A 24086-nucleotide genomic window follows, 5' to 3' on the forward strand; every position below is an offset into this window, starting at 1 on the left:
ATTTTTTTTCAGTTATGTCAGAAGCTTGTTTGTAGAATTTGTATTTAGGAAGTAAAATCTGCATTTTTAAAAATATGCAAGCATCCTATATCATAGCTGCATGTAGAATTTAAAAAAAAAATCAAACCTAAAATTGAGTGAATAGTTTACGAGCTCTTACCTCCACACATACAGTATACTGTACAAGTACTACCACCTCTGCAAACCCTGTACCAAGATGTCGTCACTTTAGGCACGTCCCACCACAGTCAATGAAGCATCTGTATTACTCAGCTTTAGGAGCAGAAATGTCTGTAGTGCACAAAGAGGACATCTGAGCATCTCAGATCCTCCCTGTAGGATTACACCCAACATTTCAGATACAAATTACAGTGAAGGCTGTGGTGGTTAGCAGCAGCGCATAGTGGTACTTCAGCCACTTTTCTCCAATGATATATTGGGAGGAAAAGCAAAATGCCTTCATGCCAAAAAAAAAAAAAAAAACCCAACCCAATGTTTTTGCATCCCAATGCTTCTCTTCCTTCCTGTTTCCAAATTGCAGTGTACATCTGCTGCTTCATTTTTTGTGGCCATTGAAAGGGAATGCAAGCTTTTCTTCTTTCTTCAGTGGCTTAGAGGAATGATCTTACTGACGGCATTTTGATTCAGAACTGGATGGAGCCATCTGCCCATCACCATCTTCCTCTTCTCATCCTGTGGTCGGCAGACCACTCATTTGCAGAATGCTCTTGTTCAGCACTGATGCCAGGCCAGAAGCTATTTCAGCAGCAGCAGTCGGCTTTTTCCTCAGCTAAAGCTATATTTTAAAGCTTTAAATCTGCCTGAAAAGCCAGATGGTTCAACACATCAATGGTGCAAAGAAGATATGAGAATAGGAGTTAAAAAGACAAACACGAGACTGAAGGGGAAAGAAAACAAGATCTGTGCGACTGAAAGTTTCAACTGCACATGGTGCTGGAGAATGGAGAAAGCTGTTATTAGCATGCAACGATCTGATGCTTTGTTCAACAGATTTTAGAGATCTACTCAACAACAAAACAAGTCTGGATGACTGAAATAAAAAAGCATTTTTATTAGCCAATATTGAGTGGTAGTAAGAGACCTTTAGATGATGCCTCTGTTAATAACAAAGAATGTAATGAGTCTAAAATGTCAGCTTGGCAAATGATAAGAAAAGATGTCTATAATAGAAAGCACTTACAGCCCAAATTAAATCTTTGGATGAACTTTTTTCCAATTCCAAGATTTAACTTGTTATTTAATGTCAGATATGATTTCTTTGAATTTGTTTGGTATGATAAGGTTTGAAGTCTGCTAATAATCACTTAACCTTTTAGTTTGTAATTAGATTTAGGTTTTTGTATTTCTTTAATCCCTTATCTCTTTATTCAATATCATTTGTAATTAACCACAGATGTTTAGGCATGAAGATGCATTAGTGTCCATCTTGTTCTATTTGAGTTTGTTAATTAGGAAGCGTTATTAACCCTCTTTATTTCTCTTTCAACTTCCACAGTTGGGCAACAGGTGACTGGGGTTCTTGCAGTAGGTCTTGTGGAGGAGGTCAGCAGATCAGAACCCTGCGCTGCCTGAGAAAGGTCACTTACCAAAGGGAAGAGGTGGTGCCACACTCCTTCTGTCCTGTCATTTCTCCAGCCCAAGTCCAGCCGTGTAACACCGAGAGCTGTCCACCCGAGTGGAGCACCGGATCCTGGTCTCAGGTGCGTTTGTGCCTTACTTTGACTAAACCAATGCTGCTTGTTGTGTTTTTTGGAGGAATAATGCTAATGACTTTGGTGACCTCATGACTGTCATTATGCGTTACGCCCTCTGAATATTTAACTCGAACATTTTTAACATCGACTGAATAGATTCCGATCAAATTTATTTCAGCTGATAAAGGTGAACAGACTTCATTAACCCTGCATATTGTTTCATCACACGTGAGTCTTTTTCTCATTTGGGATTAATATTAATAAAAGAGTGGCATTTCTGTCAGTTTCTGCCTTCAATCTTTTCAATGTTTTATGCAAAACTCTGTGTCAGAGACAATAAAGCACCGTTAGAGAAAGACTATTCTGAGAGTCCAGGTATAGAACAAGGTTTTTTAGAAAAAGCTCTGCTGCCCTCTGGTGGACTTGCAGGAGCTACAGAGAAATGAGTACAGTTCTCACTATATTTTACCTTTGGCTTATTATTGTTATTATTTTTAAACTTGTGAAAAGTGCAGTGGAACATATTAAAAAAATAAAATAATTTAAAACGTATGTGTACTTCTTTAATGTCCTACAATTGACTTTCCCGGCAGCAGCATGTTCCAAACCTTTCCAATGTAATCCCACACAAATGGTTCTGGACAGTTTAATGTGTGGAATTTGTTTAAAGTTTTTCCTATACCTGGTTCTTCTTGGTGATCCAGTTTCATTAAAAGTCTGAATGGTGTTGTAAGTGCACAAATCTAGTGTCCACTCATTTGAAAAAAGTATATATGACACTTCTCATAAGAAACAGGGTCAAACGCAGCGTTAATGGTGACAGCACATTTTGATTTAGTTTTAGTCTTTTGACTACAATGTAACTTAGTTTTAGTCAAAATGTAGTAATCCTCAGGACCATTTCAGTTAGTCTAGTTTTAGTCAATTAAGAGAAATTAAGATTTTAGTCGACCAAATCTGTTGAAGATATTCAGTAGTCGACTAAATATCCAGGATAAGATTTAATGCATTTTTCTACAGATTCAAATTCCCATTTATCAACCCGATATGTGACAGAATCAAAGTTCTGATCCATGTGTAAGACCACATGAGTTCTAATTGGATTTTGTCTCACAAATGACAAAATGACAAAATTTTAGTTTTGTTTTTATTGGTTGACAAAAGCATCAATATATTCTCATGGATTTTCTTTTAATTAGTAATAATCTCATTATTGTCACTTAAAAAAAGTAGTCGACAAAAACTATGAAGAAAAGTTTTAGTCAACAAAATTAACACTGGTGTTAAATGCCTATAGGAGATGAGTTATGTTAATTATGTACATATATTAGCATATAATACATGAGTTAATAGCATGTCAGATGTTTGATGATGAGCAGAGCTCAGCACGGACATCCAGCTGTCACACGGCCATCACTCATCCCAACGCCTTTGTTACACCAGCCTGAGTTCAGGTGGGGGCCACTTGCATCTGAGTCCAACCTCTGTGACAATATTGATCAAAGCCTTCAGTGAAAACTGATGTGTGTGGACACGTAGCCTTTGGCTGCTAAATAAATGTAATGTGTTTAAATGCCCCGCCCACTGGGACCCCCCCTCCCCAGCAGAGCACTTTAACCTTGGATGTCCATCGTAGCACAGTTCACTGGAAGTTTATGGTGGCATTGTGTGGGCCCTCTAATGGGTTTGGGGTCACATTGATCCAAAGTTATTGGCTTATTGTGGTTAATGATAGGCCATAATGAGCCGCCGTTAAACCAGAGACCTTCTGTTTACTTGTGCACCATGTGGGCAATTATGAATGTAATTTCTGTGCCAAGGCTTTAAACAGTTTGTATGCTTCAAAGATTAGAAGTGACACCAATTGAAGGTTTAAACAATCAAAGACAAACTACAGTCGACATGCTGTGATGTAAGAGTGTAGCCATATAAACACATCAAAGTCAAACTAATTGTCTGTATCTTGTGTTCACATCTACCTCTCTTACTCTCAGTGCTCCAAGTCCTGCGGTCGCGGAATGAGGAAACGGAGTGTTTTCTGCCGCAGCACTGATCCAGGGGCCAAAGCCGTGGTTGTGCCAGACAGTATGTGCAGGCAGCACCACAGACCCAACGGCCAGGAGACCTGTGTCCTGCGACGCTGCCCCAGGAATGAGAGGCTGCAGTGGATTCCTACTGTCTGGGGAGAGGTGAGGTTACAAGTGGACCACAGGTTGTAGGCTAGAAAACAATTTCAACAATAACGTGCTAAACTTTCCAGTTCCAGTTATAAATTAGACATAAAGATTGGAAAGCATCAACAATATCAAACCAATACGTGACAGATACCTAAATGTGTCAGATTAATTAAAATAATTACCAGCTGTAAAGTTAAGTAAAAAGCTTATTCTTTATTTAAAATGGTTTTCCTTAACTCACTCAAATTCAAACACTTAGTGCCATTAACGAGAAAACTCATCAATTGCGTTATATTACAGAGATTGCTAGAATACACACTGGTGGAGGTCCCTCATCAATATTTAAGCTGTAGTGCCATGTAGTGACCAACTGGTTCCTTGAAGGAGGCAGCAGCGCACCTTTAGATGTGAGATTAGCCACTGTTGCTATCATTAGCTAAGCAGGAAGAAGCAGAGACGAGGGAGATTATGGCACTACGGAGTGATATTGTGAAGTTTCCAGCCGCTCACAGCTCCACATACTAACACAGAACATTTGTGGACCTGAGTGGATTATTGATAATGTTGTGATCGTAAGATAAAACCATCAACTAACCGAGCCAAAACGGTCATCGCTGTGTGTGGGGAGGAAGAGGAAGTACAGCCAGATAGCAAAATAATAGGTGACATGTAGGTGGTAGCAGCGCACCTTTGGATGAGAGATCACCCATGATGAGCAGAGCTCAGAGGGAGAGGAAAGGAGTTTACGAGACAGAAATTTGCGCTACTAGAGTTGATGCTGAAGTTCCCACCAGCTCACACCTGACCAGAGCATGTGTGGAAAACGATCAACTAACCGGGCTAAATGGGTCAATTCTGCGTGTCGGGAGGAAGAGGAAGTTGCATCTGTGTGATTGACGGGGGGAGCAGATTCAAAATACAGTAAGCAAAACATTCAACTGTGAGCCAGATAGGAAAATAACAATAATTTTGCCATCAAAAGCCTTGTCTCAGTGTTGTTATTTTTTTTAGAAGTGGCATTGCAGTGGCATTTTATTCCATAATAGAAATTGCTCTATACAGGACAGTTCTCTTTAAAGCATTAGATTTGGGCAGTGGTAATGTGAAATACCCCAAAAAGGCTTGTGTTGTGTAATAATTGTATCTGTCATTAGCGTAGGTAGAATAGGAATACAAGTATAAAGGCATTTTGGAGGTTTTAATGTTTCTTAATAATTGGACCAAGTTGCACGTTTCTCTTCCACATTTATCCATGACAGTCTAGCATGCATGTCGTGCACACTTTCCCTTATTAGGCAGTGCATTACTGAGTTGGATGTTTGTTATTTTTGGGTGAGCTGAATCATACAGTATTTAAGTCTTGTTTTGAGGCATTTGACCAAAAAGTTGGACAGTAATCATGGTGGGATAAGACTAAAGATTGATTAATTTGCTTTATTGTATTTTCTGTTAGTAGGTAGGCATTCCTACTGATAATGGAAATACCTCTGCTCATTTTTTCAACAACATTATTAATGTGACACGTCCATGACAGTTTGTCATCAATTGTTACACCCAGCAGTTTGGCCTCTTTAATCTGCTTAATGAGTTCACCTTGTAAAGACATACAGCTTCCGATCAGTCCTCAGGCTATTGTCAGACTTTGTTTTTCAAGATGTTTAATTTAAGTTTGTCAGCAGGAGACCAGGGAATGCTGCAGTGATTTTGGGGACACTGCAGTGAATACTGGTGACGTTTTTAGACATTCTTGTAGCATCTGTTTTTGTATCGGTAAATTGAATTTCAGTTTTTCTTAGTTGCTTCGGTGTTTTTCTCACATCACTATTAACATTTGCACTTCAGTTAGTGCAATTCTCAAACAATTAGTGCAAACTGCAAAACCTAGTGGATAATCTACAAAAGCACATCACTTGCTCAAAATGAATAGTCCATTCCTCAAAAGCAAGTATTCATGTCAATGAAACTGCCAGTGTCATCAAAATGAGAAGTCTTGACACCATCATTTATGAACAAGATAGTCAAATGGCTTTTTCATGTTTATTCTCTGTGTTTTCCAATGTAAAAAAAGGTCAGAACTCAGTGACACTACCTGAAAATGCTCAAGGCAGCACTATACATTACTTGTACAGCCATTTGAAAACTACAGTAAAGTTACGCATTGCTGTAGTTAGGGGAATAAGTGAGTGCAAGACACTGAATATGAACGTTTCACATTTTTCTCAGTCACTTTGGTGCTTTTCTCAGATCAGAATGAAAATTCTCAAAACTATTAGTTCAACCTCCACAACATTTAGTCATTTGTGCACATCATAGTAGCAATTTCTCCTTCCTCTGAAACAATTCTGTCAAGCCAAAAACAAGGGATGATATCCGTTGTGATGTAGATGAAATTTGTGGCCAGACAGACAGGAACTTCTGGATGTGCCAGAATGATTAACCTATGTTCAGTTACAATATGTACAGTTACAGTATATTGTTCAAATTTGTGCATACATCTACCAAAAGGGATTTTCCTATGTTTGTTCTACATACAGTTTTTCTCAGTCGCTTTGGTGCAAAAAAGGGTCAGAACTCGGTGACACGACCTGAAAATGCAGTACACATTTTATCGAGAGAGAGAGAGATAAATAAACTATAATAAACTACACAAAGTAAATCATTTTACAGTGCTGAACATTAGATACATACATACATAGAAGACATGTTTTACCTGTACATACATAGTAACGATCTCCTTCACTCTTTCACTGTTCCGTCCAAATGGCACATTGTACAATTGTTTCATGCACATTTCATTTCTCGTGAGCACTTTGTCAATTATTGCAATTGACACATCTGCCAAATACATTCTTATCGTCTATGACAATGCTTTCACTTTCTTTCAACCTTATTGCATTGTTTGCAATCACCATTGAACAAATGGCTTCCTAAAAAGGGGCCCTCTTCGACCCCTGCGAGGTTGTCTTTCAATCCTATGTGGTGCAGAGTAAAATGACAGTAATGCACAGTAAACATGAGATATTATGAGATGTTGGATTATCAATACTGTACTTACAATACTATACTTACCTGATCTCCCTACAAAATGTTTGAATGATTGAAATCACAGTGGTTCTTCCAACATTTGGTTGCACCCTCCGACCAGCCTCAGCCATTGTGAGGCCGTGATTGACAACATGGTCCACAACTGTAATTTCATTAGGAATCTGACTATGTACAGTATTTGGCCTCTTCTCCCTCTTCCCCTGTTTTGTCCCCTTCCCCTCCCTCCCCGCATCCTCACCCCTCTTCCACAATGCTGACCAGGTCCCTACATGTGTGTCACCCAGCAGGGGTGAGCCAACCCTTTTTAAATGTCATTTATTGTGCAGAACCTGGTCACAGAGGATATAAAATCATTTAATTATGGTCATTTTTCTTTCGTAGTACTGTTTTATTAATGGAGCTGTATAAAAGTAATTGTGAATGGGAGATGTCACGCCTATATGAGGTGATCAGGTCGCGGGCGTGGAGGCGCATAGTGTTGTGACGTCACACGCCAACTTGACACTGCTCAGAGCTGCAATACCGTGGAGCTTACCTCTTTGTGGATTGTACCGTTGGGGTTTCCTCGATCATCCATTGACGGGTAGAACAAGGCTTCGCGGAGCTGCTGGGATCATCTGGTCCGACTTCGGATGCACGGGAGGGCAGCTGCTTGGTGTTTGTGAGTAACCGGGCTGCCTATGGCCCCGAAGCCAGCTACCTGTTGCTACAAGTGTGTTTATTTTACCCCGTAGGACCGAGCCTGCGGTGGGAACAAAGCGTCGGGGTTTGGACTTCAGCGTGCATGGACTTTTGATGGACTGCTAAACTATAGTTTTCTCGCGCCATAGAGCGTAGTTTTGTTTTTGTTTTTTGTTTGTACATGGGTTTATGCTCGAGCGTTTGGGTGGGATGTGCTTTAAACTGCCTGAAATACAAGGCTAATACCTATAAGCCAAAGCTATTTTTATGTGTTGGTGTGTGTGTTGGCATTCATCCCTGCTGGTAGACCGATCCGTCCGTTACCTGAAAGTGTGTTGTAGTTTTATTGCCTTGGAAAAGACAGGTGAATTGTTACAGAGTGGTGGCCCGTACGCTGGAACGTGGCCCCGGCATTGCGTAGACCGAAGGGCATGACCTTGAACTGGAACAGGCCGAGGTGAGTGGTCATTGCAGTCTTTAGTTTACTCTCTTCATCCATAGCCACCTGCCAGTATCCGCTCTGGAGATCGAAAGAGCTGAAATGCTGGGCGCCTTGCAGGGATTCCAAGATCTCGTGTATTGGGGCATAGGATAGGCATCATGCTGTGTCTTGGCATTTAGGGCTCTATAGTCCACCCAGAACCGTGGTGTACCATCCTTCCTCGGTGTGATGACCACAGGAGAAGCCCAGGGGGAGGTAGATGGTTCGATTACATTGTTCTCAAGCATCTTCTGAATCTGCTCCTCAATGACATTTCGTTTCTCTGGGGACACCCTATAAGCCCTCCGTCGCACTGGCATCTCATCTGCTGCTACTATTTTGTGCTTTATCACCTTGGTGGTCCCAGTGGTCTCAGTCCAAACAGTTGGCCACTTCTGCAGCAGCGGCTGCACCGCCTCGGGCTGGGAATCTAGGAAGGGGATGACAGGTTGGTCGCCCTTGAGAGTTGTCACAGCCACATAGAAGTGCACCGAAGGGGCTTTGTGATTCCACTGAAAATTCAATCTTGACTTTGGGAGAAATGTGTATTCCCTCCCTCCTGGCATGGTGTACCTCCTGAGGTGTGGTCTCAGGGTGATCTGAGACATGGTCATGAAGTCGAGACCGAGCAGCAAAGGCATACACAGGTGGCCATCAGCTAGAACATGGACTGTGAGCGTACTGTGGAACTCGTTCAGGGTGAGGAGCAGGGTAGCCTTTCCACTAGGTTTGTTCTCCTGTTCATCAGCCATAACGAACCTCGGGATTTCACTCGGGGCTAGAATCTCTCCTTCCTTTCTCACAGCCTTCCATAAGGTGTGGCTCATCAGGGAGTAGGTGCATCCTGAATCTAGGACTGCGTCGCCCTTGGACCCACGAATACTGATTGCCACTACCAATAGGGACTGCTCGCCTACAGCCGTGGCAAGGTCCGCCCCAGCATTCCGACCTGGACCATGGTCCGATTTTTTTCCCAGTCTTTTTAGGGGGTGGGTCTGTGGAACACGGCTCCAGTAGTCTCTGGTGTTACTCCAGTCCTTTTCAATGAGCGAGCCCACCTTGACCAGCTGCTCCACCGTGGTCACTGTCCCTCGTAGCCCGCTAGCCAGCCTTGGATTGCATGCACTGAGGATACGATTCACAATATCTCCCTCCAACATGTCTGGTCTCCACTTCAAGCAGAGGGCCCGATGATCATATGCAAAATCTCTTAGACATTGGTTTGGGGCCTGGACGTTTGCTCGGAGCTGTTCCTTGATTTCTGACTGATAGTCCGAGGGCAGGAAAGCTTCGAGAAAGGACTTCTTGAACTGTGTCCAACTGTTTATGGTGTTGCGAGCAGCGACCCACCAACTCCGTGCCGGACCCTTTAAAACAGCATTGAGAGTACCCATCAGCTCCGCATCACACAAAGGCCGAAGGGCCAAGAAGTTTTCACACTGCTCGATAAAGTCCATGATATCCGCAGAGCTCCTGGATTCACCAAACTGGGGAAATTCCATCCGGATGGGCGGTAAAGCAGGTGTTGTTGGGGGTATGGAGAAAGTAGCGTCCCCAGGTGTCTGGCATCTGGAGGACGTAGAGGCGACAGGTGTGGAGTAACTGGCGGGTTTCCACGTCAACCGACTTTTGGCGAGGGTTTGTTTCAGCTCTTCGCTCCACTTTTCATCCCTGCGCCGTAGGCAGGCTGTGACCATCTTAGCGTCCACATACTCCTTTAACTCACTCCCTAACCTCTCCATACCCGCTCTCAGGCCATCTTCTCTGCTGAGGGTACTGTCCACCGCCTCTTTAAGCCGGACCTCCAGATTGTCCACTGTCTGCTGCAGGGCCTGGAGCTGCTCCCTTACAGCCTCTGTGGCCTCTGAGTCTTCATCATTCTCTTCCTCAGCTGTGACTGTGTTTTGCTCTTGCTCATTGGACTCATTTAAATACATAGTTTTGAGTTGGCTAATGAGCTCTGCTATTTCTACAATTCTGTCACAGAATTGTAGAAATAGTACACACTATGTCCTGCTTGGTATATATATGCTTGCCAAGTGAGGGTTCATGGGATTCATCTCTGAGTGATTGTGAACAAGTGGCTTGTCATTGGTTACAACTAATACTTCACACACCTTCTCGTGAGTGGAAGCTGAAGTTCACCTGAGAGAAATTGTTCAATTTTGGAAACATTTCCTGGAAAAAATGATAGATAAAGGTATAAAATTGGCTTGACAGAATTTGATAACTCGTTCAACAATTTTGTATTTAATGACTGAAGCAATGAAATGAAGACTATTAGTTTTATTGGAAACAACTATTCAGCATCTATAAGTATAGTTCATTTTGACTGACATGACATAAGCGAATGATAATGTTATAAAACAGCAGATAATTGTATGAAAGCAACTGATACGTGTCCAAAAGCGTTTGCAATTTGTTCAGAAGAAGGAGAAATTGCAACTATGATGTGCACAAATGACTAAATGTTGTGGAGGTTGAACTAATAGTTATGAGAATTTTCATTCTGATCTGAGAAAAGCTCCAAAGTGACTGAGAAAAACTGTAACTGTACATATTGTAACTGAACATAGGTAAATCATTCTGGTACATCCAGACGTTCCTGTCTGTCTGGCCACATATTTTCATCTACATCACAACGGATATCATCCCTTGTTCATTTTAGGAGACATTTCCAGGAAAAAAATATGAAGAAAGTTATCAAATTCTGATCTGAGAAAATCTCCAAAGTGACTGAGAAAAACTGTAATTTTCATCAGAGACTTCAATACTGCCCTCTAGTGGAGGGGTGGTGCTTTACACACACGTGGATCAGGACCTCTGTGTGTGAATCCAAGCGAAGCTGCGTTACGTTTGTCTCAAAAATAAATTCACACGCCAACCGATCCACAAACGCACTTCACACAATCCACAAACACAATTGAAGATTTATACATGATAATTCATGAACACACACACGCACACAAATTATATGTGTAAATTGTGGATATTTTTGTGGTTTTGAGGTCAATGAGGTCATATTCACTGAATCCTAATACAGGTTGAGGAGGCCATGCCTGAGCTCCTGATGTTATTTATTATTTTTGGTTGGTAAATTGACAATCTGGGTCAGATCACATACTGTACATTTGTATGTGATGTCTGCGATCTCTTGGAGTAAAGTACAGGAGTGGGTTTATTACAGCATTATCTGTATGTGTTCACCATATGAATGATCTGTATCTCTCTCTGTACTCGGAGTGGGCAAGACCTAACCTGGAAGTGGGTGGGGTTGTCTCGAAATGGGTTGGGCTTTAACCGGTATGTTATTTCAAGCATGCAATTGATATGGGTTGATCAGAAATTGTTATATTTATTGCTGATGAGAAAATTATTTACAGGACAGCATCAGCATTGAGCTTCAGATCACTGGTTTTGATCACGATAGCAAACAAACTATTTACAGAACAAGTTTTAATTTGCAACAATGAATACAAGAGAGAGAGAGAGAGACCTTAATTTGTAATATTATTTATTACAAACCTATTTTTTTTTTTCACGAATCCACGTTCACCAGAACTCTACTGGTTAATAAGTGTGTACAAACCGAAGTAAAAACAAACCTGAAGTTGAAGAAACCCTAAACTTTAACGGAAAAGACCCGCAAACCTGAGTGACTGAGCAGAGACAGAGCTGTTGAGTGTGTGTATGTCAGTGATCAGAGCGTGTGTGTGTGTGTGTGTGTGTGTAGGGGAGGGTCGCTCTGATTAGCCTGCAGAATGCAGACGCAGACACAGTCGGCGCCAATGAGAATTTTTATTCAATCCGAGCACAGATATTAACTCATATATAATTTGTACTCGACAAAAGTGCTTTATCCATACCGGATACTCGTTTCAGCCGAGTATCCAGCTCAACCCTAGTTTAATGGTACATAACTAAAGTACAGTCAGAAGATAATACATAATATAGATGTATAAAATGCTTCCGGTTAGCATGCTTGCCTTTCAACAAGAAAGTCATGGATTTGAGCTCGGAGGTAGACACTTTCTGTGTAGAAATAGAATGTTCTTCTTTCCCAGCTTTCATGAGGATTCGCCGTGTACTGGAGTTTCTTCTCACCATCTAAAAACATGTATGTTTTGTGAATTAGAATCTCGGATTTTCATAGGAGTGAATGCGAGTATGAGTCTGTCTGTTTGTTTGTGTTTGCACTGCGACGGACTGGTGCCCCGTCGAAGATGTACCCTTGCCTAGTGTCTGTTGAGAGCTGGAGATGGGCACCAGCAAACCCCCAACTACTCTTAGGAGGAATAAACAGGTTAGAAGATAGATGATAGATAGATGGATGGATGGATGGATAGATAGATTGATAGATAGATAGATGGATGGATAGATGGATGGATAGATGGATAGATAGATAGATAGATAGATAGATAGATAGATAAATGTTAATACTGATGTCAGCTGTGTTGTCTTTCAGTGCTCTCAGTCCTGTGGTTTGGGCTTCCAGAGAAGAGAGCTACGCTGTGGGGAGAGAGACGCACAGGGAGGGTATGCAGAGACACACACACACACACATGCCTTTACAGATATTCTTGAATTCCCACTGTGTCATTGATCCATGTGTGATCATCTGGTGAAATGCTGTTAAAAGAGAGTCTCAGCGGGATACTGACTTTCGTTTTACCCTGTCAGGTATGTGGAGTTCCCCTCACGGAGGTGCAGGAATGTTGCCAAGCCATTAGTGGATGTTCAGCAGAGCTGTAACCGAGGCCCATGCCCAACAATCCCTCGAGTGCTCCCTGGCAGATCAACTTCCAGCGCTGTGGTGTCTGGCTGGTACTCTTCACCCTGGCAGCAGGTACAAATGATTGTGCTTTAATCCAAAACTGTTTGCATAAAAGCTTTTTGGTGCTCCCTCTGTGAATCATGCTGACAGTTTTCCAGTTTGAAAGTTTTTTTTCCCACATGTGCCACCAGTAGCTCACACTGCTGAATGATTAATTCATGTTAAAATTGCTGAGGTCAGGTGCCCATCAATCCTTGCTCTATTTGAAGTCATTTAAGAAAACCTCACACAGGTATGTAAGATTCATTCAAAATAGGTCAAAACCCCTTATTCACTGAGGAATGATGTTGGTTTGTCATGATGACATGGTCAGGGTAATTTATATGGGGTATCTTTAAAGGCATTAATATTAACATTATTACTAATGTACAATTCTATATATGTGAGGATGGTTTTTACAACTAGTGTTCAAGATCCATGTATGAAAGATATTTGACCTTCAGTATGTTCTATCTATTACAAGGCCTGATGTCAGTAAATTAAGCATGTGATCTAGTAGCACATGTCCTTGGGGAGCACCAGGGGAGGCGTGACCATAGACTATAACGTATGGACGGGACAAGCTGCCTGGTGGAGTGAAGCTTTTATTTTTAGAGCTTCCCCTGTGACTGGCTGCAGTATAGGTCATAAACCCAGCCTCCTCAGTGATAACAGATGGGATGTGGGTCAAACTGTAAAGTTAATATACTCGTCACATACTTTTTTAGTCATCAGGGCACTACGCTAAATGGGCGAGGTGTGTTACCAGGGCTCTTCCCACCGAACCCTACTGCGCAGACTCTGCCTCCAAATGATGTCAAATTTGCAAGATGGAAGCGCCCCTAAACGCCGTATTTTGGTTTCAAGAACGATGAGTGGGGACAGTTACAGTGCTAGCACGGACAGTGCTAGCTGCTACAAAGCTTAGGTGATTGGCAACCCAACTGGGCTTTTGTTTTCTATCCAGTGTTATTTTTTAAACACAGAAAAGACTTGGGTTAAGTTGTTGTCTCATGTCTTTAGTGTTTTTTGGCGTGTGTGGGAGGGTGATCATTAAGGCGTTTATCTCCTGCTCTGTAGTTGTGTCTGTCTGTTTGTCACTGTGTCCCTGTTCAGTGTCTGCCTCGTTCTCCATGTGTCTCTGTATCGCTCTGTGTTCAGCAGTGGTGTTTTTGCATTAGAGACCAGTGGGCCACGGCCCCACCAGACGTCTGTGTTGTGCAGAGGAGAATTATGCTCATCTGTGTTGGACACAATTATGTTGTTCAAAAATCGCCACTGCTGTTCAGTATGTTTGTGTTGGGGGGGTCTCTGCACTGTGGAAGCTGAGACGACGTTGTCAGTGCCCAATCCTTTTGCAGTCCTAATCCTTTCGGATCCTTTCAACGCATCTACATCCGGTCGGCCTATTTTACCACAATACGATTTAAAAAGTTGAAACCCTGCTATTTAAATAATAGAAATTTATGTTTTAGGTGAATTCTGATTTATTTTGGTTTTATTGTATTTTCTGTTTGGTTTCTGATTGTCAATGTTGTGTAATGTGTTTTGATCCATTTTTGTGGTGTTTTTTCCTTTTTATCTTTTTTTGATTAACATTACAATTAAAAACACAACAAAATCAGTCACATATTTACAAGTGTACTATTAAAATATTTCACAAATAGTCGGTTTACATTCAAATATCAAGTCCCAGGATCTCTGTTGTAAAGATTGCGAGTGAAGGAAGGGGCGTAGTCTACGCCAGTGGTTCCCAAACTTTTTGTGCCCAAGGCACACCAAAAGACAAGTAAAAATGTGCAAAATAGCTTTTATAATACGAGTTATCACACATATCATGTACAATATCTGTAAATGTGCGTAATTATTTACAAAAGCCAAATAAAATGTGACAAAGACAACTATATTACTCATCAAATATATATAAATGAAATATTTAAAAAAAAAAAAAAGAATAGGTATAGAGTTTGCTTATGTATTATGAAATGAGTGCATACAAAGTAGTAAATTAAAAAAACAATTATTTGTGTGTAATATATTGCAATAATTAGGGTCCTATAAAATCTGTTTTATTTTTTTCCCAAATTCTGTGTTTTCCACATTATTTTTTTAAAATTCTGTTTTTTTGAAATATTAATCTTTTTTTCAGAAAATATTGGTTTTTAACTCCTGTGACATGGATTATTGTAACTGCTTCTTTTTAATTATTTATGTCATATAAAGATGTATGAGAACAGCATTAATGCCAATTCCACTCAGGGATCAATGGTTTGCTGAATCTGATCAGGTTTGTTGATTAAGTTTTGATCAACTTACCAACTTTATCCACAGATTTTCTTTTGCACAGATGTTGAGAGATGATCGGCAGGTACCTCACAATACGATATATCACAATATTTTTGCCCGCGATACAGGGATAATCGATATATCACAGGAACTTTAATCCGCGATATATCACAATATCTGTGTCACTTAAGAATTTTGCACCGAATCCACTTCCAAGGAATTACAAAATATTGTCAATCAATTTGACATTAATGACAGCCAAGTAAAACACAGTGTATACTGCACTGTGACTCTTCTTAACACACACTGACAACAACTAGTCACATGTCCTTGTGTTATGTTTAAGTCTTTAAAGGAAGACTGATACTAAATAATGCTTCACAAAAATATTGTTCATAATGTTTGTGCAAATTAATTTTGAATCATTAAAAACAAACTTAATGCAGAAAATAGTCATTTCAGTGCTAGAATTATCAACTTATCTGTAAAGATGGACACATATCAGGGCTGAATGAACTTGTTTTATGAAAATTTCACTGCATATGAAAAATAAACATTTCAGTCAGTGCATTACCCTGACATCAATGGTCTCAGTCACAACAACACGCAACTTTTCTCACGGATCTTCTGTAGCTCTAACACACTGAGCAGGTAAAGATGCTCAGAGCGCTGCTGCTCTACACGAGAAACGGACGGAGTTTCATAGGCACATTAAAGTTAAGCAGGCACTGGTGGGCTCTGTATTTAGGAGGCAGTGATGATTTGTGTAGTTTTAAATGGGGTTTCAGGTGGTTTAGACACTGTTTAATGCAGCCAAGATGGGAGGAGGAGGGCGGTGCGCCTAATAAGTGCTCCCCAGAAACACGCATTCTCCATAAAAAAGGTTCCTTTCTTCTCACAGTGACACATTTTATGCCAATTCTGTCCATTTGACTTCGTCTGCAATTTCATTAACGTGGATTTTATAGGGCCCTAAAAATTGAATAAATAAGTAAAAATCGATGTTTGGCGCCAGTGAATCAAGAACATATTGCTAGACAAAACATTGCGATATATTGTCGTATCGAGATATTGTCACACTCCTAGTTCTCATGGAGCAGCGCTGCATGAGAAACAGACGGAGTTTCATAGAAACAGTAAAGTTAAGCGGGCACTGCTTGCTCTGTATTTAGGAGTCAGTGATGATTTGTATAGTTTTTTGGCAGTTTACACGGGGTTTCAGGTGGTTTAGGAGCTGTTTGAAATGGCCAGGATGGGAGGGGAGTGGGCTGTGCACCTAATAAATGGTCCCTGGAAACATTTCCCCATTAAAAAAAAAACTTTCCTTTTCCTCACAGTGACAGCGATTCAAACAGATTCTGTTAACAGTAGATTCTGTTTTCATTGCTCGATTCCGTGATTCAGTCCGATTCCGTTAACGTGGATTCATTGGGCATTAAATAATAATTTAGGGTTGTTGTCCCAAAATCCCTCGGCACACCTGGACTTGCCTCTCGGCACACCAGTGTGCCGCGGCACACCGTTTGGGAACCACTGGTCTACGTGCATGCTTGACCTGATCTGAAAGGATGAGTACCATGAAAGGATTGGGCACTGACAGATGTGTGTGTGTGTGTGTGTTAGTTGTGTGTTTGAAGTTACATTTGTAAATTCCGAATTGACGGTTAATGTGAAATGTTTTAAATGTACAATGTTTAAATTGTTGTAGTGTTTAATAACAATGTAGGCCTATTACCGGTTAAATTAAAATGGGTGTTTTAAAACGTGTAAAATAAAAAATGTGCACACTTTAATGTTAAAATGTTTTGTTTAAAATGGGTACCACTGTATACAATATTTCTTCTCTGAGGGACAGGGGTGTCATTCTCTCACACTTTGAAAACTCCTGCACTAAACCAATGAAAACTTAAGCTTTCTTTCCGTCCAAAGGCCACTTTAGTGAAGCAGTTTTCACTAACAAAAGGACTTTGAGGAAACAACTTGTCTAAGACTTCATGGTTTCTACACAAACTTTTTTTTATCTATTTTTTCTAATGCCATGTGATAAGAGGGCTTTTGGGACAAACTTGAATTAAGAGCAAACTTACTGCACAGTTAATTACACCATTAAATAAATAATGAGTGCTGCTTAAAGGCCCATGATATGATCCAGTTAAACCCATGGAAGAGGTTTTACAGGAATTAGACAAAATACATAAATCACTGAATAACCAGTAAAGGCTGTAATCGTGCAGACAGTTATTTACATTCAGTGTGTAGTGTACATTATAGTGCGAGTGTATACATATGTGTGAGTGGAGCATAAGTGTCTCAATGACATTTTTATTGAAAATCTCTTCAATACATCTCACAAGAGGAACAAAATGAAAAGATGCATGGATAACATGACATTTTGCTTAAATGAATTGAAACAGCACAAGTTAATGTTTGTTCTTTACAGTAAATCCTTGCAGAGTATGATGCTTACTTATTAAATGACTGAAAACTACAAGTACTAAGCTTTTATAGCACACATTAATTACTATCAATAAAGTACAAAAAGTTCTGTTATTGTGCCGAATGTCATCATAATCATCCATATCACTCTCTTCTGACTGTCTCTTTCAGGAATTGTCTGTCTATCTGTCTATCTATCTATCTATCTATCTATCTATCTATCTATCTATCTATCTATCTATCTGTGGCGCTGTACGGAAACAGATTAGGGCCAGTTTTGATGGAGACTGTTTATGGTGAATTCACCTTAGTTCACTTCTGTAGATTTGACTTCATTAGTAAACCTTTGACTTTTATCACAACATTGTATTTTGACTTTAATCTCATCTTTTCGACTCTAATATCATTATATTTCAGCTTTAATATTGAAATTTCAACTTGAATCTTGACATTTCAATTATGTTCTTAATTTACCCAGAAAAAAAAAATGATTTTGACACTTTTAGTTCAGTTACTTTAGACATACTTAGAAGAGGGAACCACCACACATTTATACATTGTGACCTACCTTCTGCCGTCATTGATTTTCCCTAACCTGACCCTCAGAGGTAGTGAGGAAGCCGTCATTGTGTCTGGACCAATAGCTTTCATCCTCTCAAAAGATAAAAGCATGAGCTTCTTCATTGCTCTAATATCTTCTTTTTCCCTTCTGGCAGAGCGTGCACACAGCGTAGGTGGAATGCAATCACAGATGTAGCACAGTTCTTATATAGCAGTGGTACATTGGTTGTGAGGACTGAGGCTCCGATGAAATCCAAAGCTGCGCCCGCTTTGAGAGTCTTTTGGGGTTAGGTTTTGTCGATTGTCTGTTACATCATCAACAATGCATAAAGTCTTAAGGGCAAACTCTAAGAGCAGTGTGTCTTATTCTGCTTGATCTCCAGCCTGTGATCCTTGTATGTATCCACTAGAGCGGATATCTGCTGACAGCTAGCTGGAGGGCGAGTACATAGGGGTTTGGATGTTTGTTTTCTTTATCTATGCATAGAGTCCTCCTCCAATCCTCCTCTGCTTCCCTTTTCTCTGACTACTTTATTTCAAAAGTTTTTGTCTCTGTGCTTCAGCTCCTGTTTTATCCTCTCATGCTGCAATTTCCTTACCTTCTTTCTGTGGTTTCTCTTACCTCAGTGCACAGTTTCCTGCGGCGGGGGAGTCCAGACTCGAACAATCCAGTGTCTTCGGCATGGTCGACCTGCAGCAGGATGTCTGTCCCACCAGAGGCCGATCACTTCTAAAGCATGCAACACGCATTTCTGCCCTGCCACTTCCCTGGCCCCGGCACAACGGCCCAACAGCATGGTCCCAGCAGCTAGACCCACCCTGAAAGGTAGGAAAACATTTCCTTGCTTTCTATCATCACGGCTTCTTGTTGTGGAAAAAGTGTTTGCTGGGCATCTGAAGAAATCTGGGTTTGATTCTTGGTCCAGGACAGATGTCCACTATAAAACACCAGCCAAGTCTGTGGTGCAAGTTTCATGCTTGAAATGACAATCCCTTAGCAAACGAGCTCAAAGGATTTCATTCATTACTATTCAATCAGATTTAATCAATTTGAAAAGCTGTTTGATTTCAATTTTCCTGATGTAAAGGATTCTTAAATGCAGGGGTGCTCACAATTTTTTGAATTGTGATCTACATTTCAAACAACCAGATCATCCAGATCTACTGTTTTTGCCCAATATCAGCAAATAATAATAATGAAAATACTATTATTGTAGTATTATCTGCATAATGTTCTTTGCTTATAATTTAAGTTCTGCATTTATGTGGAAAATGAACAAAAACACAGTAAAGCAATAAACACTCATTTTAAACATTATATTAAAGTTTATAATGCAGCGTCCACTGTAGTCTAAAGCCAATGACGTAAGCGGTGCAACATCATTGGTAAACAACACACAAGAGAATGTCCAAGCCACTTGGAAGTACTCCGTAAAAGACAAATAATTCCAATTCAAATCTGAGTATGCACCCAGATTGCAGCCCCAGATCCCACTGCTGCTATAACATCCACTTCCATTGAGCCAAACTCCGATGGCCCATCTCCTGCTAAACAGGTGAAAATAGGTTTAATATGATCGAGGACGTGTTGCCAATTTCCACCGTAAACTCAAATCATTTCGACACATTTTAGAAAAAATACCGGCCAAAAAATGGCATCAAGCTGCCACAGAGAAAGTCAGAAATTTAAGTTGATAGAAGAAAGAGTTGTTTTATTTTATAAAGAAAAGGGTGGAATGTGCAGTAATTAAGTTTAGATGTTCAACAATTTTCAAATTAAATCAAATCAGTGCTTTTCATGCAATAAAATGCAGCTCAAGGTGCTTTTACAAAGATAAAAATTAACAAAACATCCACCTAGTGCAAACCCCGTCCACCACAGACACACAGGTTAAAATAAGGACAATGGCACATGGCTGGGTACTGAGGATCTAGGTAAGGAGCCATTTGCACCAGGAGCAGGACACAGATCGTGGCCACAGGGCGACGAGACAGAGCCTCCAGCATAGCAAAATAGCAAAAGCCATTAATCATCACTAATGGATACGAGACAGACAGCACCACTGCAACCATGGCCCATCACAGCCCCCAGTGCAGAGGGCTCCATCTGAGCAAACACTGGGATAGTAATCTTAAAAGATAACATTCCTAAAACTATAAAAACTGCATAAGAGATCATTCTGAAACTATAAAAAAAAACATCATAAAAGATTATCCTAAAGCTATGAAAGCAACATAAAAGATAACGATCCTAAAACTATAAAAGCATAAAAGATAACTAACAATCCTAAAATGAATAAATATTTAGTTAAAAGCTTATTTGTCAGTCAGAAACTGTTGCGTTTCATTTTTGCTTGATGCAATGTGCATAGTGTTAAAAAACTGAATAAAACCAAATTTAAAAAGAGACTGTTTCATTTGATTCAATTTTTAATGTGAAAGATGCCAAAAGAATAGAATTAGGCTGAAAGATCTAATATTTTATTTATATCACATTTTTTTTTAAAGTACCTTAATTATATGAAGTATTGTAACAAAGTACCTACTTTTGAAACTAAGTAATCAGGAAAGTAACTGGTTATTTCCTTGCAGAAGTAATCACTAATCACTAACTAATTACTATTTCCAAGTAACTTGACCAATACTGCTGCTCCTGTGTGTGCTCACTTTTATTCTACAATAATGCAGTTTAGAGTAAAGAATGTTGAGTTAGCTTTTTGTGTTGAATGCACAGGATTGGCTCTTAAAGCAGCCAGCACATCAAGCGTTAAGGCAGCTTTTATGTTGTTGGGTAACAAAACTGTGGTCACCATCCGCCATTCCAGATTTAAAATCTATGTAAATCATTGGTTTTGAACCAATGACTCAGTTTTTCTCAAACCTACTGTTGCTGACTAATAAACTTTGTTTGAGTAATATCACTTGATCAAGCATTTCCTAACGTTCCACAATACAAAATAAGTAATAAAAGTATCAATAAAATATCGGTATCATTTTGAGAAAATGAAAAAGTTGTATAGGGATTCATAACTACTTTTAGATTTTCAGCTGGTTCTCTATTATTTCAAAAACAATCCATTTGTCATTGTCAAGAATGTCTGTTCATGTTTTACAATTCCATCCTTATTTAAAGATCTAGTATTATGCTATTTTTCACACATCTCCGTTTGTTCTAAGAACCCCAACAACATAATATTTGAGGTTTAATTCCTGAAACTCGCATGTTTTCTGGAGTTTTAACTCTGAAAAATCAATTGTGAGTGAAACCAGTGATCACCAAAGCGATTTTCATTTGCTATCCACACACTGTTGTTATTGTTTTCAGCCAAAAACTGCACATTACAGTAAAACACATGGCTATTTAAGCGGCTATTGTGATTGTGAGTCAGTGTCAGCGCTTCAGGCTGTGTGTTTATCACATCAGCAGCAGCGGAGTAATTCGGCTGCTTCAAACACTCACTGGAGTGTTAAGCTGCTAAGTCACTTTCTTCTCCTCCTCATCTCTATTAACTGCAGGAATTAGGACATGACACCTGTCATTAGCATGAATAAGGTGTCATGAATGCTGTGATCAAGTGCCATTTGTTACCCTAAGCCTAACCATTTGTTACGATAACCAAAAAAAGGCCAACATAGCTCCAAAGGTGTCATAATTTAGCAAACAACACTTAATGGTAAATGAATGAACTTGATTTATCCCTACACTGAAGTAGTCCCAAAGCGCTTTACAATATCAGCTCATTCACCCATGCAAGGCACTGGTCAACCACTGGGTACAACTTGGGGTTCAATGTCTTGCCCAAGGGCACTTTGACACATGAAGTATAGACTGGGATTGAACCCAAATCTGTGAATGGGTTTGGTCCAGAATACATCAGTGACATGTTAGTCAGCTATGAACCCAGCAGGTCTCTCAGATCTATGGACACAGGTCAGATAGTGGAGCCCAGAGCTCACAGTAAACATGGTGATGCTGCTTTTAGTTGTTATGCTGCAAAGAAGTGGAACAAACAGCATCAAATGTGCATCTAATGTGAACATTTTTAAATCAAAGTTAAAGGCACTTTTTTCTCTACTGCATATGATTGAGAGAGAGATTTTTGGTCATGTTGTTGATGTCATGTGTTTGTTGATGATTTTACTGATGATTTTAATTGATTTTACTGATGATTTTAAATGTTCTTATTGATTTTAAACAATTGAATGTTTTATCATGTGAAGCACATTGAGTTGCCTTGTGTATGAAATGCGCTATACAAATAAATTTGCCTTGCCTTGCCTTATTCATGCAAATTAAAGGTGTCATGTAGTAATAATGATAGTGTGATGTCAGCCTTATGTATACCCTTCAAATAAAGTGTTCCCATTAATTCCAAATATATCAAATGAAGCTATTAGACTGTTTTTGTGTCTTTATGTCACACAATCATAACATAATTTGATGCATTGAACATTTTCTATAATAGTAGCTACTTTGCAGCCACTTCACTGTTTTTTGCGTTTGTTTATCCTTGCGTTTGTTTTTTCTTTTTACAGATGATTTTTGTGTGGATCACTTCAGCTGGTGTCATCTGGTTCCTCAACATGGTGTTTGTAATCACAAGTTCTATGGACAGCAGTGCTGTAAGTCCTGCTCCAGCAAGAAGCCATAACCCTTTGACACCCTTGATTGAAGACAATTTGGCCTTGAGGGACAAGAAAACACAACAGAGGCTATTCCAAGGGATGATTAACAGAACGGTGCTCAACAGACTGCATGAGTGTTTTCTTCCTGGAGTACTTGAGTAGTTTCAGAGGACATTAGAAGAGAATACACATGGACCACAATGAAGAAGACAACATTGCTGCTGATCGTTTCTGCTAAAGTGGCAGCAGCAAGTCATTGACTAAAGTGGAACTGGAAAGTCATCCTACGACTCACTGATGTAATATATATATATATACTGTATGTGGTGATGATGCGTTTCCCCCTTGAAACCTCTGAAACTAGAAAGCCATTAAGAAAACAGAACATGGAAAAAAGTGTTTATAGCTTGCGTTTATGTTGTATATTTAAAGGTGTCTAGGTACATGCCTTTATTTAAGTTATTATGGGTTGAAATGTATGATTTTTGTTGTGCAGTTATACAGTTGATCTGTGATGTAATGTCTACCCCTCGAATGCACATGATGACATTCACCATAGGGCATTTGATTCGTGATTATTCCTTCCCATTTGTCCACTTTTCATGTTATTCAGTGTTGTTAAGAAGCAATAAACCATATTATTGTGCATTCCACTACATGTTTATGCTATAAAAGCTGTCTCCACTTGTACATATGACATGCCATTCAGCTGTATTGTAAGTGGATGGTTTTCTCTTTTTTTGTATCATTATGTTAAACAACTAGACCGTTCATATGTCTGTGTTTTTATTCTCCATGTCCAGCCACAGAGGTAATTAATGAGGATAGCTTGGGGATGAAGAGTAGAGGTTAAAGAGGAAAAGGAGAGCATGAGGGCTTGTTATACAGTACGTGGGCGAAGTCTAGAGGCTTTGCTTGATGCAAAAGAGTAGTGTGGGTGTGTTATTCACAGAAGTCTGCGTAAAATGTAGAGATTTTTGCAGGTGCAGCTTGACTGTTTATTGCAGTATAACTTACACAGCAGCAAAGGGGATGACTGATGCCTTAATGTGTGTACTGCACCACACACTGCTAATGAACTATATACGACTCATGAGAATATCTTTACAGTACTTTAGACCATGAAAGAGTAACACGAAAAACATTCATGACACATTGATTAGTTTGGTGGAAATTGGTTCATAACTTGTCGGCGGATGAATACTAAAAGTGTAAAGCACATTTTTGTTTTAAAAATAATCTCGATGTGCCGAGATTGAGCTTCG

At 39.9% G+C, this 24086-nt stretch overlaps 1 protein-coding gene across 2 annotated transcripts in view; it reads left to right on the forward strand.

The window, feature by feature from the left end:
- adamts18 (ADAM metallopeptidase with thrombospondin type 1 motif, 18) overlaps positions 1 to 23406 on the forward strand; it is an 82307-nt gene extending 58901 nt beyond the window's left edge. The window contains exons 19-24 of one of the 2 annotated variants that reach the window (XM_028436573.1): positions 1517 to 1721; positions 3710 to 3904; positions 12565 to 12635; positions 12780 to 12945; positions 18823 to 19021; positions 22732 to 23406. In XM_028436573.1, coding sequence (XP_028292374.1) covers positions 1517 to 1721; positions 3710 to 3904; positions 12565 to 12635; positions 12780 to 12945; positions 18823 to 19021; positions 22732 to 22847 — 952 coding nt within the window. In that variant the 3' untranslated portion in view covers positions 22848 to 23406. Of the gene's footprint in view, positions 1 to 1516; positions 1722 to 3709; positions 3905 to 12163; positions 12217 to 12564; positions 12636 to 12779; positions 12946 to 18822; positions 19022 to 22731 lie in introns of those variants that run through there. The other variant, XM_028436580.1, reaches the window with a different exon arrangement.
- The last annotated feature ends 680 nt before the right edge of the window (positions 23407 to 24086 follow it).

The sequence above is a fragment of the Gouania willdenowi genome, chromosome 3, assembly GCF_900634775.1.
Source record: "Gouania willdenowi chromosome 3, fGouWil2.1, whole genome shotgun sequence".
In the NCBI taxonomy this organism is placed as follows: domain Eukaryota; kingdom Metazoa; phylum Chordata; class Actinopteri; order Blenniiformes; family Gobiesocidae; genus Gouania; species Gouania willdenowi.